Source organism: Aptenodytes patagonicus, chromosome 4 (assembly GCF_965638725.1).
Source record: "Aptenodytes patagonicus chromosome 4, bAptPat1.pri.cur, whole genome shotgun sequence".
Lineage (NCBI taxonomy): Eukaryota > Metazoa > Chordata > Aves > Sphenisciformes > Spheniscidae > Aptenodytes > Aptenodytes patagonicus.
Window position 1 is genome coordinate 69379608 of NC_134952.1, and position 20053 is coordinate 69399660.

At 37.2% G+C, this 20053-nt stretch overlaps 1 protein-coding gene across 1 annotated transcript in view; it reads left to right on the plus strand.

Moving 5' to 3' along the window:
* Positions 1–9964: 9964 nt before the first annotated feature.
* Positions 9965–20053, plus strand: part of TTC29 (tetratricopeptide repeat domain 29) — a 133657-nt gene continuing 123568 nt past the window's right edge. The window contains exons 1-2 of the mRNA XM_076337661.1: positions 9965–10056; positions 13888–13971. Coding sequence (XP_076193776.1) covers positions 9965–10056; positions 13888–13971 — 176 coding nt within the window. The remainder of the gene's footprint in view (positions 10057–13887; positions 13972–20053) is intronic.

Sequence of the window (20053 nt, forward strand, 5' to 3'; positions counted from 1 at the left end):
ACTAAACAGACAATGACACACTGAATACACAAACCAGTAAAGTTTTCTAAATGTGATTACAGTGGCTGTTTCTATCAGTTACTAGTATCAGTTCTACACACAAAACATTTTTTTTAAAAATGCTCTATAGGATAAACAGTCCTAACCTAATTCTGACTACTATTTTCCATTCAGTCATGAAGGAGACCTTCAAACTCACTTGCCTGAGGCACTGAGAAGCTCCAGGTCTTTGACGCTCATGAAAGAAAGATAACAATCACTCTTCAGGGGAGAGAGATCTTATTATACGTACCCCATGGGTTTTTTTTATCCTTTATCAAACTGCACCTTTGTGGGCCTTTAATTTCTTAATGGGTTGTTTATCCTTCCCCCCATAATTCATGATGATAAGCTAGATGTCACATAGATATTGTTATGGTGATGAAAAAGTTGTACTGATGAGCCGAGTCGGTGATGTAGTTTGATTAACTTTTTATATAAATCTTTCTAGACAGCTTTCAAAAGAAGGCAAAACAAGTAAGTTGATAATGTTACAAATGTTTCAGTAGGTGAAAATCTATCTGATGCATACCTATAAATCGATGAGTAGTAATACCTGAAATAAGTAAACATTACCACAGAACCTGGAGGAGATATTAATAGGATAAATTTCAGTTTACTGTAAAGAGAGGGAGTGAGAAAGGGAGCAGGAGTAAACGTATAAAGTGCATGCTGGGGCAGTTTTCTCTGTGATGCATGTAGAATATAGGGCCTACAATGGCGTGATATTAAAGACTTAACAGCATGAGTTTTGGAAAGCAGTAGTACTTGAGACTCCATCATTCATGAATAAGTTTATTAGGTGATCTCAGGCAAATGCTAATAAAACCTTTGTACAATGCCACCTTTGTTTATCCTATACACATCTCTCAGGTTAAAGAAATACTGATTTAGACACTTCTGAGATGTGTTAGGTTACCATGAACCCAGTTATCATTTGTAATAGCCATAAAATTAAAGTGCAGTATCTCTGGACCTTCCAGGACTACAAATGAATATTTCTACCCTCTTTTTAACAATGCAAAACTCAAATTTCTAGGCATGCAGAACAATAAGGCCTGAAGAGGAGAAATTTTTGCCCATTGTAGCCCTTATTTCGATGGCTGAGGAAATACTACTTTTGTAAAAAATAAAAAAATAAGTACCTTTTCTCATTTTTTGTGGCATATCCTCTTCCCTAGTACCTATTTCTACCAAGGCAGATTCCATACTTTCACAAACACTCAGACTAGATTATTACTGAAATAACCATAGCTTGTTTTTGTAAACCATAATTATATTTATCCTCCTTTTAACTATATCAGCCCTTAAACATATGTGTTTAGAGCTAAACTGGGAATGGTTGCTACTTACATTAGCAAGTTTTTAGTCATATGAGTGGTTCCATTTGAAGTGAATGGAACAACTTATATAAATAAATGCTCACCAGCACATTAGAGTAGTGTTAATGCTGTCCTGTTTTGCTTAGTTTCCCATTACAGTGTTTGAACTGACATAAGCAAAGAGAAATGGAAATCCTGATAAAACAAAAGCTTATGGTGTCTAATCCCTTTGCTCTAATGCTACTGTGGAACACTTCCATTTAAATACCAGCTGCAAGCTACAGCAAGATGAAACATGACAAGAACCATGAAGTAAAGATTTTGGAGACTTGCGTTCTCTGTCAAATATTTGGCTCTTTCCTGAGCCTATTATGCCAGCAATGGAACTTGACAATGATCTAGTACATTGATGCATAATATGTATATAATGAATAGTCAAGACTAGAGATCCTTATAGTAATTTTTACACTGTAAGTTTGTTTGATCTCCATCAGCACTGCTGTCTCCATCTCATCACTCAAACAGAAAGCTAAAAAAGGAGATACATGATGTAGAGACATTGCTGAGGTTGGTTAAACAGGATGCAAGTGCCGCATTAGAAAAACAGTGGAAATCTTTAGTCAGTATGATACTACTTATTCAGATCGAAATATGTATTTGCCATAAAGAAAAAATCAGAGGCAAATCCTCCAATTTAGTTATGTATTCCAACTGCCTCTGAAATTAAAAGAGATGGCTCTTGTAGGAAAAGTAACTTTTATATTTAGTAATACTTTATTGCTGTCAGAAAGAGCAGCACCAGGTCTTGCCTGGCACAGCCTTCCTTGGCTAATTAATACCTGTACCAGGACCCCTATTTGTGAGGGCTCTGTATTTACCCTGCTTGCTTCTTCAAGTGCCAGCTTCGTGCTGGTACCTGACCAGCAAGTTTTGCAGCATCACCAGTACCTACCAACAAAGCAGCTGATCAACACGTGGCAGAACTGGGCTCAATGCTAGCAAATTGGTCCACAAAATCCTCATGCTCATCTCTGAAGAAACCAGAGGAGTATCACGTACAGAGTGATTACGAGTAAGGTACCTAAATATGGTTTTGAAGAGCCTGTTGTGAAAGAAAAACATTATAATGTACCTGGGGAAGCGTCTCATGTGTGTGTAAGAGAAAACCATTTCTAGTGGTACTTGGCCTATGATAACTACTTAGAACAGCAAGTTACACATTTCACTAACATAGGAACATCAGAAAGGTAGAATTGGTGTTTATCTCTCACATGTATAAGGAAAAGATGCATAGGAAAAAGGAATGATTTTATGGAAAGATAATCTGTTTTGAGAGATGACAGGTTTCCTGTTATTTGGCTTTCAGGAAAGTTCACACAAAACATTGAAAATTGCGGTTAGAAGTATTGACTACAAAACCTTACAGGATCTGTCTCCAGAAATTTTCTGGGTTTCTTAGTTTTTGTGTATTTCACTTGGTATGAAAAACAACAGTAGTACCACAGTCAACTTTTGGTTAAAGTTCATGCCAAATCAGTACCTAGCTTAGTATGCCATCCAAAGTCTCAAAGAGTTGCAGAATCTTCTCATTCACCTCCTTTTGACTCTGGCCCTGGGCCTGGTGGAGGAGTAAGTTTCTTTACTAAAGAAATCCTGGCAACTTCAGAGATTGTTTCTGTTCCATCAGCCTGTCATATCTCCATACCTGCAGCCCACAGCAGCCAACACTAGCTTTTGTACTTTTTGTGCACTTTGTACATCTTTGTACACTGATTGCTGCCTGGTAGCATGCTCAGTGTTGCCCCCCTCCAGTTCCCTGGTTTTGTATTTTTAACACTTCGACCTTTTCTCCTCTTTTTTTTTTTCATATTTTTCTCCATGATCACTTTAGTTTTTACCAAGTCTCTCTCTCTCTTTCCCCTCTTCTAGAGTGGAGGAGTGGGCTAACTTCAATTTTGCTTTTTTCTGCAGTGGGCAGGTTAACAGGTAATAGGAAAATCAAAACTACCAGGGACCAAGGATGGACAGCTAAGGCAGGAGTCAAAAAACTTTTTTTTTCTTTTTTTTTTTTTAATATAGCAAAAGTAATAGTGCACAGGTTCTTAACTAGTTTTATGAGCAGTGTTCAAGTATTCAGTATTCAAGAGTATCCAGATATGTTCTTATAAGTTTTTGGCATTCCCTCTTTTAAGCACGGACAGTATATTAGCAATTCCTTTTTCACGCAACCATTAAAGCTGCACAAACACATTTCCTAAGGGTACCTGCTACTCAGAATGACCAATATATTGCACTTTTTGCCTCTTTAGATTACATTTTTTAATATGCCAACATCTGAACACCAAGTTTTGCTCAAACAAATTAATTTTTCATGCAAACAGTTTTTGCAAAGTTGATCTGCTATAAAATATTATCTTTCCTTGGATGTTATCATTGCTTACAGAATTGGAAGAAGACCTACCCCAATGATAGGAACAAAAAGTGGTAGCAATTGAAATTTTATTTTTTCTTCCATGGACAGACACCCTTTCCCTTCAGAACTTGCAGGCCAAACATTTCTAGACCAATTATATTGGTGCTACAACACAGCAGTGTAATAGGAGTTGGTTTCATCGTTAACCACAGAAAGGCTACTGCCTCTTCATATTACTATATAGATGTAGACTGCCTTTGATTCTTTGCTAAAGAGTGTCCTCTCTAAGTTACATATTGTTTGGCATGCAGGATCCTTTGAACACATCTCCATAAAAAAATTCTTACTCTGCTTCCAAGTCAAATGAATTATATACGCTTAACATGGAAGATGTAACCATGGTGTAAAATGGCTGGTTTTCTTAGTTTTTGTGTGTGTGAAGAACTTCAGATATCATTCCAGAATATTACCAGTAATTTTAAGTCTGCTGTTTTACCTTTTCAGTTTTTACAACTTTTCTTTGTAAGTTTATGTATAGGATACAAATAATAATAATCCAAATACAAAAAATAATAATCCAAAAAGCCATATGATAATAAGTCAAATGCTTTACTGAAGTCTAATTAAATTACATCAATATGTGAAACCTGCAGCCTCATTAAGAAAACAAAGTCTGTTTGCCAGGCTCTATTTTTCTGCCAGGATATATTATTTTTTTTAGCAGAAGCCCATGTTAATTGGAATTATCTGTCTTCTTTTAAATTCTTTGTTAACTGAGTTTTATATTGGCTGTTCTGTATTTTGCCTGTGACCAATGTCACACTGACAAACTATCATCCCATTTATTCTTTTGAAGTATTAGAACAATACTAGCTTTACCCTTTTTATGTAAATGTCTTAGTGTTCCAAGACCTTCTGAATATGAACATTGATAGTGCATACAACTTCTTGACATGTTCATTCAAAACTCTCTAATGCCAGTTTTCTCTTAGTAACTGAAGTTGAACCATCCTCCTACATTATCATTTGAATAGAAAACAACTCTTCAGTACCATACAACATAGCTACATCAGCTGCCATCTTCCCAAATGCACAGAAGAAATTTATGTTTTAACATTCAAAGTTTGTCACTAATTATGGTTAAAGCTGACATCTTCATCCTTTAATAGGGTCTTCTCACTATTCAGGTAATTTTCTATATTCTATACTTGAAAAAAACTTTCATTTTCCTCATTATAACTCTGTGGACCATATATATATTTCCCTTATAACCTTTTACTTCCCACAGTAATTTTCTACAATTCCTAGCTTCCAGTGTACATGCATGATACCACATTCCTTCTTCTGTTTCATAGATGTTTTCCTTGTAAACCACCCTGGCTTTTCAGCAAATGTATTCCTTAGTTGTGGGATTATGGCTTTGTGGGTATCTGGGCTAACATCCCTAAACGGTTTCCAATTATCATTCTCCAATTTCAGATTAAATTCTTTCTCCCACTAGATTTACCTTATAATAGTATTCACCTTTATAAAAGGCTTCACCTTTCGAAGCATTAAGTATATATATTATTGGTTTGGACTTAATTCTGTTTGCACATAACAAATGTGATCAAATCATTATCAGTTATACCTAAGCTATGGTTAATTTTTAGTTCTGTGATCAACTCCTTTTCATCTGACAAGATGAGGTCTAATATAGAATTCCCCTGTGTTGGATGCAACACTTTTTGAGTTAGGAAACTGACATTTAAAATATTTTGAAATTCCAAGTACATTTTAACACTGGCAGCACGAGACCTCCAGCATATGTCACTCAGATTGAAATTCACTGCAGTACAGCAGTGTTTTCCCTATATGTTGTAGGTGGGTAAGGCATAGGTCATGCTGTTCTCTAGTGTGATTTGATATCAGCTAAGTACCCTGTCAACTTCTGACTTATCCATTAGAACACTGACCCATAAACATTCAAGATCATTTGCTTCCGATTGCCATCAACTCAGAAACAGGTAATGCCATTTTTGAAGTGCTTTCTGTCCACTTGATCATTCCAAAATAGATTATAACAATTGATTTTGACATTCCAGTTTTCCAATCAGTTTTAGCAATAAAAACTAGGTCAAATCTGTGCTAAAAAATGACCTCTTCTGCTGGTGTCAAGTTTCCAACAGTAAAAAAGAGGCTACTGAAAAATATCTGCTCTTTGTATTCTTTAGCATCCCGATTATAGTTTCTCGTATCATTTTCATTTGCACTTACCAAAAGCTCATTGGTTCCTTCTCACTATTTCCATTTCTTATAAACTCCCAGGCTCCCTAGCCGATCAGTCCCTTGGAAGAACAGTTCCTTTGTTACAGTAAATTGAGGAGCTGGCTCTCATCAACAGAAAGTGACAAAATTTTCCACAAACCAAAAGCCTTCATGTTATGTCACTTACTTAGAGATTAAGTCTAGTCTTTTCTACTCGCTCTTTTCCATTGCTCAGAAGTCCTGAAGGATGTCAGAGAAGATCAGAGGTCCTGAAAGAAAAAAGCCTGCTCACTGCAAGTGTTCATCTATAATCTAAGAGACTGCCCACAAACCTTCCTTTAAGTATCGATATGATATTGTCACTGATTCTTTGCTTGCCAGCTTCAGAAACTCACTTAGCTTTGAGAGATGCTCCCGTTTGAGATAACCTCATTTGGAGCTCATTTGAGCTCCAAGAAAGCACACAAACACTTTCCCTTAGCTGGAGGACCCGTTAATACCGAACACCTCGAGCTGTACTGATTTCTCACAGCTTCCACGTTTTTCATGGTCTAAATCGGACTTTGCCGCTCACCCGGCCTGCAGGCCTCTGCCAGAACGGAATCGCTAGGCTCGTTCCTCACGCCTCGGCGACCGGCCGCCTCACAGAGACCAAGGGCAGAAGTGCCTCGCCCCGGGGCGGCCTCAAGGGGGCGGCGGGGCCTGGCGACGCCGGGTTCGGGGAAGGCGGCGGGGCGGGAGGCCGGCCCTCAGCGCCGCCCGCCCCCGTCGCCATGGCGAGGCCGCCGGCGTCCCGGCGAGGCGGCCCGGCCCGGCCCGGCTGCAGGCGGCGGCACCAGGGCCGAGCCGGCGCGGGGAACCGGGCCGCGAACGCCGCGACCGTTGGCGGCCCCCTTCTGCTCCCCGGCCCCCGCGGGGCGCACCCGCCGTCTCGCCTTGGGCGGCGGCGGGGGAGTAACGGAGCTGTTAAGCGCCGGGTGCGGTGGGCACGCCGGTGAAGACCTCGTCCTGCGGCCGCGCCATGAGTAGAGGTCTGTTCCCCTGGAAAGTTCAACTAATAATTTTTTATATATATTTTTTTTTTTTTTTTTTTTTTTTTTTTTTTTTGTAAGAGGCTGAGACAGTACCAGAGCCAAGGGTTGAGGGTATGTAGCGTATGGTGGTAGTTAACAGGTGAAGGGAAAAAAAAAGTGTACCTGGCTGGTGGTGGGTGAAGGCCGGGAAGCAGCGAAGGGCAGCTGTCTTCCTGCAGCCAGGGCTGGATAGCCACAAGGCCGGAGGAGGTTCAGAACATGGGTCAGGCGCAGCAAAACCAAGCGCTGGTTGGGGCCGTGATCTCATCCGTGTTACTTGGAACAAATTACATCTATCATGCTGGCTAGATTTTTAAAATTTATTGGTTTTTTTAATCAGCACTTTCAGTGTAATAAAGCAGCGTGGCTGTAAGTCTGACCTGTCCCACTGACATCCTTTTATGAGGTGCCAGGTAGCAGCAAATACGTCCACAAAGGCAGCTGGATCCTAGGCTGCTTCCCTTTCTGGGAAATCCTCAGCCTCCAGTTAGGTTTATGTGTGCCTCAGAAAATGCGTGGGAAGAGCTAGATGGCAGCGAACGGGTTTCCTAGAACGGGCCGGGAAAGGCCGTTACAATCAGTTGGCGTTTTACCTTTAGCTTCAATGCACGTTGGAGCGATTCCAGCCCGTGGGGAGATTCCCTTGATCATGTGATTAAATATAGCACTTCTTTAGAAACCAACTGCACTGCCTTGTCTTTTGCTGAATTCTGTGGGTGTCTGATGAAGCAAATGAGATGTGGCTTGGGCCTTATAATAAAGGAGTAAGATGTAAAGGGGTTAGCAGTCTCTAAATGATCAGCAACGACATTTATGTGAATGTAATAGCACACGTTTCAGAACGATGTGTTGCTGATACCTTCTGTCATGTGTCTCTGTGGTTGTAATTTACCCATAAAGATTACAGTTACTTTGGAAATGAGGGAAAAACACCATCCATTTCACTGTGAAAACGACCTCCCACCTCTAAAATAAAAATTAAATTGACATTATTATGAAGCAGATTTTTTTTTCATCCCCAAGCTTTGAGTTTGAACTAGGAGTCAGGGCAATAGTTTTAATCCTTGTGAGGCAGTAATGGACTCAGAAAAATGTCTGTGTATGTGCCTCATGTTAGTATGAGACCTGTGTGCGTGCCAGCCTGTCTTATCGTATACTTGATTTCTGTGGGGTGGGAACCTGGAGCGTGTGGGCCAGCGAGGAGCTATTGCATGCTCCAGCCAGGTCCCATGTGGGTGCAGCCTGGAGCCTGAGACCTGTAGCATGCCACAAAGTACATCTACCCATCGATAGCTTTTCATGGTTGCAGTGGCTCTAGCAGGGCTTTCAGGGTCTCCTTTCAGCTGCTTACCCCTGCCTTTTCTGCCCCATAGCTGCAGACGGTCAGCTCTCCTGCCTTGCCAAATTCAACAGCTGCCATTAAGACATGGTCTGTTTGCTTTTTCTCACCCAATACCTCAAAACTAAGAGGCTTGTAGAAAGCTTTGCATCTTCTCTGGGCTTCAGTATTGTTGTTCCAAAGTTTAATTACTATTTCTCACTGAAAGGCATCTTCCTAAAAAGAGATTTTCCTTTCTGTATTGCTTCGGGATACAAACCTGTCATTCTCTATAAGAAGTATAATCTTTTATAGTGATGAATTACCCATATGTTTTTATTCTATTGATTTTTTTTCTATGACACACTTGTCTAAAATGTTGCTGCCTCCAACTGTAGATTAGTTTATTTATAAATAATTTTTTTTTTCTTTCTGTAACAAATGTTATCGTTAGTACTAAGCCCTAAAAGAATGACTTAGGGGAAATATCATATCCTGTCACCTTTTCAACCTATAATTGTCTTTGTTATTCCATTCTAAGTAATACAATTAAAAAAATTACTTCACTATAACTGTAGCAAAATATTGCATCAATGAAACAGCTTTTGATCCCAGAAAGGCTAATATATAAAATATCTGCTAGTCTGATGCTGATCATTCAGTATCAAGTTGATTTATGTCTAACATTTATTGCTTGTAAAATAAATTTCCTTTCACTAAATGTAGCAAATAGTTAAATTCTTCCCCCCTTCCTATTATATTCTGTTTTCCCATCCCTACTAAAAGTTTGTGCCTTGAGGCCTACCAGCAGGGCATGCAATACCTACATTAAACCAAATTTAAAAGTAAGGGTGCTCCTGCTGCTAACGTCCTCAGATCACAGACATGCAAAATGAAGAAACTGGCAGCTGAAACTTTAATGGTAGGAAGTGTAGACTGAATACTTGGGGAAAAAACATAGTAGCTCTATATGATAAAAAAGTCCTATTAGCATTTATGTACTTCAAAATGACGAGCTAGACGATTCTACATAACTGTGGGGCTTTCGGCTTTTGTTTTAAGTAAAACCCCGTGTTGTAAGTATAGCATTACTTACATTTTTTATTCAAAGGATTGTTACTATTATGATTATGTATTATTTTGAAATTTAATACAGTGCCTGTTGTTGCATTGCATACTGCATGTTCAATCATTTCTCCACCTTTTGTATTAACTTAAAATATTATTAATACTTGGACCTAGATAGCTTGAGGAAGCACAGGGAATCACGTGCATTTAAGGTTCCTGAATCAGTTGTCCCTGTGCAAAAGCGCTCCAATGGAAGAGAGAAAACCACTGAAAGTAAGATCATGACCATTCCTATGCATTATGTCCTACTGAAGTGATGCTGAGGCCTGAAAAGATTTGTGTGGAACTGGAGTCCAGTTTTATAGGTAATGCACTGGAAATAAAAGAGAGTTGTCTGGGAAGCACCACAAGAAGGATAAGAAACTGCATCACTGTGAAGACATTGTTTCAAGTAACCTTGTTTTGTTTGTTTGTTTTAGTTAAAATGAATGTGTTGCCTCAAGCGATCCTACAAAGCCCAGGGGAGCATCCCAGGTTCACAGAGCAGACTGTTTGCCCCTCATTAGACTTTGCAAGGTATGTACCTCTTTTCTTTCAGAGTATCATTTCTACTGTGAATAGCTTCAATCAGCTATGCTGAGGTGACAAATTATGTTTGCTTTTTTGCAATATTTAAAACCGCAAAAATCAGAGGCAAGGAAATTCTCTCTTAGGAAAGTTTCATAATTAAAAGGGAAAAAAAATGAAATAGGAGATATGTTCTGTTTAAGGTAGATATTTCATCCTAATTTTTGAAAACTCCTTCAAGAGTCATAGGAAGTTATTTCCATTTAGTATTGATACGAATGTGGGTCATTGAAAATGTACTTATTTGTACAATAAGTTGTGAAAAAACAAGATTTTTTTTTCATTCAGGCACAAAACAGTTTCATGTCTCTGAAAATATAATGAATAAAACTGGCTTGAAAAACATTATCCTGTACTTAATAACTGAGAGAGTTAACAACAGTGCCATAATGCTTTCAGGCCATCTTCTTACACATGCCTATGTGGCTTTCCGTTCCGTTGCACTCATTTCTCCTCTTAGTTACTTGTATCCATACATTTTTGTCTCCCTCAGCGAGTACTGGTCTCTCAGTTACTACTCTGCCCCACTATGCTTTTTCCTGGAATTGCCTCCATTTCAGAAAGAATTGTGGTTATTTTCTTCTTCCTCCTCTTCTTTTTTTTTTTCTTTTTTTTTTTCCCCAATCCTAGCATTCCCCTTAGCCTTTGGCTGAAAGGTCTGGGGCATCTCAGAGTTCAGCAGCTGCATGTCCATGTCTAAAAGCAGTAAGGATCAAGGAACATGGTATCCTTGGGCCCAGTCTTTCTGAGGGGCTCATACTGATAGGTGTCTTCTCACACACTGATAGAATAAGGACATGCAGTGATGTCTTACAATTTTATTTGTTTTTAAATCTTTTATGGCTGGAGCTGTGTTCTGCAGCTATCACTTTTTCCAGTAAGTACATTGCTGGAGAACTCACCCCAGAGGTAGGATGCTTGTTTCTTCCATTTACTTGGGGAGTTTCATGTTCAAGAAGATCATTCTGCAGCAGTCCTACAGAAGTTGTGCCTATTTGCAGAAAAGAAATGTGTGATTCTGTAATGGTCTAGACTATGCTGTAGATGCCTAGTGATTAGAGCAAGACAAGCTCTGCCATTTTCTTTGATGGGAAATTTTGAGAAAACTGGAGTCTGAGTTAACAGAATAGGCAGCGGGGATAGAAAGTTATGTGAGAATCAGTCTGGTCCTTTATGCGACTTTGTTCTGTTCTTTGATTAAAAAGCCAGGTGTATTTATTATGGTTTATTTCTAGAAAAAAATCAGTAGCTATTTTTTTGCTGTGTAGACTGGTAACAGAAATAGTTATAGGAACGCATGGTGTAAAATGTTAACTCTGGGATAGGTATCCATTGGATTAAAATATATTTGTCTTTAATAAGTGAGTGATTTAAAAGTAAATAGGAGTCAATTTACAGGTGAAGTAGACTTTTATAAACTATTTATGAAATATAGTGAGTCATCATGGAAACACTGGAGCAATAAGGCTAAAACAGTTTGGAAAAAGCAAGTGACAACTGGAAGAAAAGAAACTGCCTCTTAGCCAGTGCCATCCTCACCTCATTTCTCTATTAAGAAACAATGTCCATTCCAAGTCACAGTCTCAGTTCTTCACATTAATTACTTCTATTGTTTTTAATTCTCATTGCATATAACAAGCCATTTTAAATAATGATTATTTGAGTTGATGGAATTTTCTGCTGTGTATTTTTTCCTATGTATCATCTGCCTGTCTTTTCTGTGTTATTGCTACATTAACATCTTTGATAATAACAGCCAGGGTGAGATAAGTATTTATTGTTTTTACTAACTTAAATTCTTTATGATGGATGACCGTGTTTGTAGTTGCATCAGTCCAATACAGGGTATTGCAGAACTTGTGTAAACAGTAATTTGTTTGCAAGTTGTTGCTTTTGATTTTTTTTCCCCCTTAGCTGTAGTTGTCTTTAAGTTAGAGGGTGTTGCCAATCAGAACTCAGAAATTTATACCTTGACTATAAGGCAGGTGACATTTTAAATTGTGTATGATTCTACGTTTTTTCCCCGATTGTTTTTTATTAAAATACCTTTGAGAAGATAATGAGAAGGCATCAGGCTTTCCTTTGTTCCAGTTTGAGATGATTTTTAGCTGCAGTGTAGATTAAATTGCAACAAGCTGATAGTGATGCCTAGGAATGTTCTTGTTGTAGTTGACACTTTGAGTTTGGGGGTTTGGACTCCCAATCTGGTGTGTTCTCTATGTGTGTTCTGCACATCTGCTACTGATGTGCAGAAAGTGCATTTTTGCAGACTTAAAGTACAAAGGTCAGCCAGGGTTTTTTGTGTTGTCTACTGGATACTTCATATTTAATTACCCAGAGATACTATTTTTCAATTTTTCTATTACCTCATATAAACCTATTGTATCTTGAAATATGTTTTACATCAGTTTAAAATATACAATAATTACCTTATCTTCATTATCCTAATGACATTATGTATCTTCCTAAATTGTAACTATTTTGGTGTAAAAATTTTGATATTGATTAAATTTTGGTGTTGATTATAACTGAATTTTTAGGGCAGTATCCGTAAGGTGTACATTTTGCATGGTCAGCAGCAACTCATATGGATTGTGTTATGTGCAGCTTGAAAGCGTAAGCCTCTGTTGGTGCAGCTCAGTAGTAGTAAATTCTGGAACAAATTTAAATGCCCTATTTGTGCCGGAAGTTTTCACTATTACATTGTCTTAAATACAGACATGTCAAAATATCTCTACATTGCTTAGCTATTTTGTTTTCATTTAAATGAACTTCATGAAGTGTCTTTGGTATTCTCAGAGCAATAAGGAGCATGATGCTTATATTAGCTAACATTATGAAAAGAATTTACTCTCATCCCTGTAATGAAAGACAGCAGTGTAATACAGACAGAGAAAGAGGAAAGAATAGATTTATGTGGAACACTAATGTTGAATTTCTTTTATCTTTGAGTGATTAACCAGACAATCTTTATGTTTTTTTAAAGAAGAATAAAAATAAATTCACATTATAAAGATAATATCCTCTACCGTTGGGATATCAGAATCAATTTAAATACAATTTATGGTCAGTAAGTGCATATTATTCTTTAAAATTCAAGGCATCTCTTGTGTATCAGAGTGGAGATGCAAAGAGATGATGGCTCAAGTGAAAGGCGAAATGATGTACAGTTCAAATTTTAAAATTAGATCCATGCATCCTAAAATTTGCTGTTTATTTTAATGCCCTTTGGATTACCCCCTTAGTGGACTACCTTTTGCAATATGCTGCTCAAACTGTGGAAAGCTGAGAGCAGTCTTAAAAGTCTGCATTGCACTAAGGAAAACATTTTGAGTTGGGTTTGGGATTTGTTTTGTTGATTTTCTTTTTTTTAATTTTGAAAAAGTTAAATACAAAATAGATTGGACCACTCTGGTCCATACTGATAATGCAAAAATGTAGTGGTTCTGGTTTAGAAAACAGTTTAAATATAGATAGCTTAATCAATTATTATTGATTTAGCTAATACACAATTTCTTCTAGATTAGACAGAAATATCAGATAACCAGGTCCTTGAAAGCTAATATCAATTCTGTTTTCTTTCAGAACTAAATATTTGAAACAGCTACAGACCAAAAAATTAAAAAGATATTTGTATGTGTTTATAGAATGTCTGATATATTACTTTGTCAATATTTCAGTATTTAGCTCTACTTGGCAATGCTAATATGTTATACATGCTGCAGAAGTCTATGTTAGCACCTCACAGTGTTTCTTTTAATTTTTTTCATTTAAATCTAGGATTCATTTGATCAAAGACAAAGATGGCATAGATGATTATTTGGCAAAGAATATCAAAGGCTTGTCAAAACAAGAAGCTGCTGCGTAAGTTGGCTTTTTTGAGGCATTTTAACATCCATAAGTTTATTGTTTCCTTTGTTTCTAGTCATCATAATTATTTAAATTTAAAGTTCCCTAGGCCCTACCTTTTTTAGTGGAACTTGGCATTTAAAAATTGAAGTTGATATTAAATAAAGATGGTTCATTTCTCCTGATCTTAAACATATCAAAGCATTTAACTCCTTGCTTTTACTAATTTGTGTATTTACCAAAGTATTATATCACATTTGTAACATTATTGTTAAGATTGTGTCAGTAATTGTACTTGAAATTGTGCTGCTTTTTTTTTTTTTCTTTTTTTTTGTGAGCCTCTGTGAAATATCTCCTCTGGGGTAGAAGCTTAGTATACCGACATACACGTTCTTGTAATTTTGAATTATTATTTAGCCAAGCCCAAGTGCTGACTTCTGTGGTGAAGCATTTAATACACCATTAGTTATTTAAAAACCCAATGAATGAAAGAAATCTAGATAACTTTTGATTTCTTACAGCCGAGGTATTTACATTTCGAAGTTACAAGAGACTATGACTGACTTATTCTTCTGGAGTCTTTTAACAGATCTGGGGTTCAGCACCATCAAAATTAATGAAAGAATCCTAACAAATCTGAATTGCTGGTTGCTTAAGTGGGATGATTTATTTATTTCAATATTTAAATAATAAAAAGATGCATATACAAGGGCTCTAGGCACCTTAACAATTAATATTGCAAGATCACCCTTGCAGCATAAAAGCATTCTATCAATCAGACAGGAATTCGACCAGCTAGTTTCTTGCAAAACACGCTTCTTTTCTCCTTCCTAGCCTAAGAATGTACCTGCAAACCTTCCCTGAAAACTTTCAAATGAAAATCTAGAAAATTACCAAATTTGAGTTGAGGGGTAATAACTTTAGCAGTGTCCTAAAACCATACCATATAATACTCAGCCAGAAGACACACTTTCCTTTCCTGTGATACATGTCCGATTTGCCTTTATTTTTACAATGGTAACATGATAAAGCTAATACGTGTTCTGACTGTCGGTACAAAGATTGTAATGTGTCTGGTGTGATGATCTAGGAGAGCAATCTGTTTAAAGCAAATTCATACCCCACTTCTTTTATTTGAATTAAGACTAGGTTCAAAGATGATGGACTAAAGATTAGTTCCATGATGGGATTGGGCAGGACCTCCTCAATATGTCATCCTAGGGTTTGCAAAGTTCAGTTTGTTCCTTTGTTTCTGTTGGAGAGAGTCTGTTATCGGAGTTAGCTGTGGGAGAGAGCCGCCTGATAGTGACAAGAAAGTGAGCTAGGTGAGGCAGTGGAAAGTGCCGTGTTACTGCTCTGTGAGTACACGTGGTTGATGTGGAACAGTTACCTTTGATCATGCTGTCGTACTAATTGTGCTAGGTGTCATAGCTGGTTTAAATATTCCCTGCTTAAAGAGAAGGAAACTAAGATTGGTCTGTGACTTGGTCACATTCTGCAGGAGCTGGACCAACATAAGGAACAGATCCTTCCCAAGCAAATGCTGTGTTGACAGAGGTCCTGTCCCCTGAATTAAGGGTAGCATAGTTGCTCTGTGAAGGGGGAAGAAGTACCAGACCTCAGTGAGCAAGCATAGAAATAAGTACATTCACTTATTGTCACCCTAGTTCCGTACCAGCTATGCAGTGCTGCTGTAGTCATTATGCTGTTGCTGCAGACTGACTTGCCTTCCCAGTGAGCTGTTTCAGTCTGTAGTGCCAGTGGATTTCCACAGTACACACACCATGCTAGGGACAGAAGTGTTCTCTCTGTGATTACACAGGAAGTCACTGCTATTTTAAGAAGGCCTCGAGGCTTCAAAAGTGCATTTTACAGCTGTGATTTGATCAGGTCAGCCTTTTACTGCTATTAAAAAAAAAACCCCACAAACAAAACAAAAAAAAACATCCCAAAAACCCCTCCTATACAATTTTTCTTTTTATATCCAAACCCTGAGTCTGGAGGTTGTGGAAGAGGAAACCAGCAAGGAAATCCACAATGAAGTGAGAATTTTATAATCTGTTCTGCAACACCTACACAAAGTGGGGTGTTTCCTCACTGTTTTGTAATATGCTGTTTTTCAAACTTATCAAAGCCTCTTAGAAGATTAAACTGAAATATCATATGTATACTGGTTTATTTCTGTGGAGATTTTTTAAGTACATCTTTTAAGATATTATGTTCATGTTCTGTGTATTTAATTCTCAGAATTTTAGCTTTTGATAATGGCTCAGCAGTTACAAAATTTCTATAGTATGTAATTTACTAATGCCGTTCCATAAACCTGATAAAATCATTTGAGGGCAAACAAATGGTAACAAACTAGCAGCTACACAGTTGTATTAGTACTAGGCTAGTTATAAAAAACTAAATGCATCAACTGCAATTTTAAACCAATTTCTAAAGTAAGGCAATGCCATATCTGTAAATGATCTTACTGAAATCAATGTTATGCTTTGTATGTCTCAGCAGACAACAGATGTTTTTATTAAAAAAAGTGTGAGAAATGGCTTATAATATGCTGTGTAGTTTTTTTAAATATTGTTTCCATTCCAGAAGTAGATTATTGCACTTCTTTATAAAAGGACAGGATATCTTTCTTTTACCACCTAAATATCTGTACTTTTGTTTAATATGGAGGTTAACTTAATAAGTCAGTCATTATTTTGTCAAGACAAATTCTTGTAGCCACACTTCTGCTTAATATTAAACACCCTTTTTTTTTGGTGCGTATTAGGCAGATAACAAATTTATTACCTCCTAAATAAAGGAATGTAAGGGTAGTATCACATTTATGGAAACAAGCAACATTCTTCAAAGCTGTTCCCTAAAATTGTATCCTTCGCAATATTCTTTAAAATTAAGATAAGCTAGTTTCTTCATAGTTGAAGGAAAAAAAGGTTGCAGTTATCCTTTTATTATACAGTATTGTACTCTGTTCCAAACTTCAGCAAATGAGAAGAATTCCTTTAAGTGTGCTTATGTTATAATCTCATTTTTCTGTGGAAAAATGTGGAGATGGTTTTCATTTTTTTTTCTTTGTAATAATTTTTTGTCCCAGGGTGATATGATAGAAGAGGAAGAAAAAACAGTGCTTAAGAAAGATAGTACTTTAATTACATTAAAACAGGATATTGCTTTGGTTTTTTCATTGATTTTGTTTTGTTTCCTTCTCTAAGACTTTAACTTGAAATAAGAAGTGAATGTGGTGTAAGAAGCTGGAAATGGAAAAAAGTAAAGGTTCCCATTAATACAGAATGTGACGGCTTTCTTGCCACAGAATTAGGCTTTTGTAAGCTTATGAGGAGGTTGGCTGACTCCACTGGCCTTCAGCGTGCCTTCCCTGATACTTTCTGTTCTTGGTCTTGACTTACCAAATCATTAATGGCTCAAAATCAGGTTGCATTAACAATTAAAAATTGTCCTTATGACTGATTTGAGTCAAAAAGTTCATGATTGTCATGGTTTAGCCTGGCAGGCAGCTAAACACCACACAGCCATTCGCTCACTCCCCCCCAGTGGGATGAGGGAGAGAATCGGAAAAAAGAAAGGTAAAACTCGGGGTTGAGATAAAGACAGTTTAATAGGACAGAAAAGGAAGGGAAAATAATAATAATAATGAACTGTGAAATAAGGCATTTTCCATCAAGAGATTGACTCCAGGGTTGAGTCTTCAAACTGGAGAGTCTACTGAGGGAGAAGAATGACGTTTGTGGGCTGGTAGAAAGGAGAAGGCCTAGCTTGAAGGGTGTTTTATTCTTTATTTTCATCATAGCCATGATGGACTAGTAAGCCCTACTATTAGACTGGGCTGCTTCTGATCTTGTCCTCTGTTTATAAGTTATTCAAATCATGAGAGTTTTGGTACTCAGTTTTAGATTTATTTGCTTTTCTATTTGTCCTTATTCTAGTCTTTTGCGTTGATGGACCAGTTCTTTAAGGAAACTGAACACAAATAGCTGATTGGGGTTTTGATTAATCCAGACTTTTTAGTAGCTGTCACCTCTACCAAATAAATTAGTTAGGTGACTTCATAGGTGACCGATGAAATCTTTTACTCAACAAATAGATTGGGACCCTTTTTCGTTGTCAGCTTATCATATTGCCATGTTTTCTTTTTCACAACCTGAAATCTTTACTGGGGCTTCCCAATTTGAACATGCATAATTTAGGCTTGGCAATTTTGTGTTGTAAGGTGGATTTGACCATTTCTGTGTTACGGAGTGAGGCTCTCAAGGGACAGGGGAGGGGCACTGCCAAGAATAAGTGTTAAGAAAAATATCTTGTTGGTGCGGGGTTAAGGCAAGGAAGGAGGAGGGGCAGCTGCTATTACTAGAAAGCTTGCAAAAGGCAATTTCAGATGCAGACAGATAATGTGTAGGTGCAGATTCTGCTTTCCCCTGTACTTCAGTCCTTGATTGCACAGTACTTGGTTCTAGCGATGCACTGATTTGAGCTGCTTCCATTTCTTCTGTGTATAACACTGTGAAGACAGAGGGAGAGAGGAGAGCTCAAAGCAGCTAAAGAAGGCAAAAGGATAAAGGAGTAAACTGTTATTTCCCTTTCATGTTCAGGTCCTAGCAAGATTTTGCTGTTCTTGCTGATGTGAATCTTTGGATATGACCTGTGAGCACCTTATGACCCTCTGTTCACATTACTCTGGTTGAGAACTGGTGGAATGTCGTGACAATTCATTTACAGTTTATGAGGATATTTCTTCACTTTTAAATACTAAAAACTATGGAAAAGGGTAAATGAGAACCAAAGAAATGTATCCTTTCATAGTAAAAGAAATTTTAAATTAAGGCACTCTCTCCCAAACTCCCTGCTGATTGTGGAAAGGGAGATGGCACAAGTCACTTATTGAGCTAGATGATAAATTTCAAATTTCTTTCACAATATTATTTAAATATGTATTTTTTTCTGTCTGAATAATTCCTAACAATCTTGCTTGCCATGACCAGGATTCAATGTTTATTAAACAACTTTCAAAAAGAGATTTTAGCACTTAGAGGCACACATTCTTTTTGGTCAAATGAATGATCTCTGTGAATTTTGGGCCTGATAAACATATTATTGAGTGTAATTAGGCAGTGATCTAAAGAACAGAACTGTGTGGGAAGTGAATGGTTTGCCTTTCCTAAAGAAACTTCTCTGTGCGTTTGTGTAATGTGAAAGGTTTTTCTTGAAAAGGTTAAAAAAAGTTCTAATCAACTTCTGTACATTATGTAGAACTTCATTTTCTAAACTCTGCAAAAGAAAGTTTCATATTTAATGGGAAATCATGAATTATTCCATTTATTATCTACTTCCTCCTTTCAAAGACATGATCTGGATAAAAGGCGGGGTGAATAATTTCAAAAAATACAATACATTTTTAATGGGAAGGTGCAAACTACAGATTCTCATGACTATTAGCAAGTATAGAGGAAACAGAATTTTACTTGCAAAAACTCATCAAACTCTTGCAAAGATAAAATACATGACATACTTTAATAAAGAAGAACACAGTGAGCTGAAGTTTTTCTTTTTTTATGTAACTTGTTGTTTTTGCTAAGTTTGGTCTTACGGTTTTCTAGTGCTTTAATTTCTCAATAGTTCAACAATATTTAGTACTGAAGATAACGTACAAGCAATACACAACTGACTTCTATTTTTAAAACACTCCATAAAGGTGAAGCATCTCTAACAAACAAAAAGAGTCTGAAATAAAGAAAGACAGTCTAATTTGCTGTGGTACAATCATGACTTCCTAATAATTCTCACAGCAAATCCTTCTGAATCGTGTAAAATCCTCTCTTTTCTTTTGCTCTTAATCTCCGTGTCGTCTATTTGTCCTTAGACTACAGAGTAAGTTCTGTTGGGGACTTGAATGAGATATCATAAACAAAAGCAAAAATACTGTGGGAATTGTTCATAGCAACAGTATAATAAATGCATAGCCTTGTATAGGGTTTTCTGATAATTCATAGCATCAGCTTGAGAAGATACAGAAAGTAAATAATAATTATTATCTTTTTCTAAAGATAATTTTGCACACTGTGAAAGAAACCTGCAG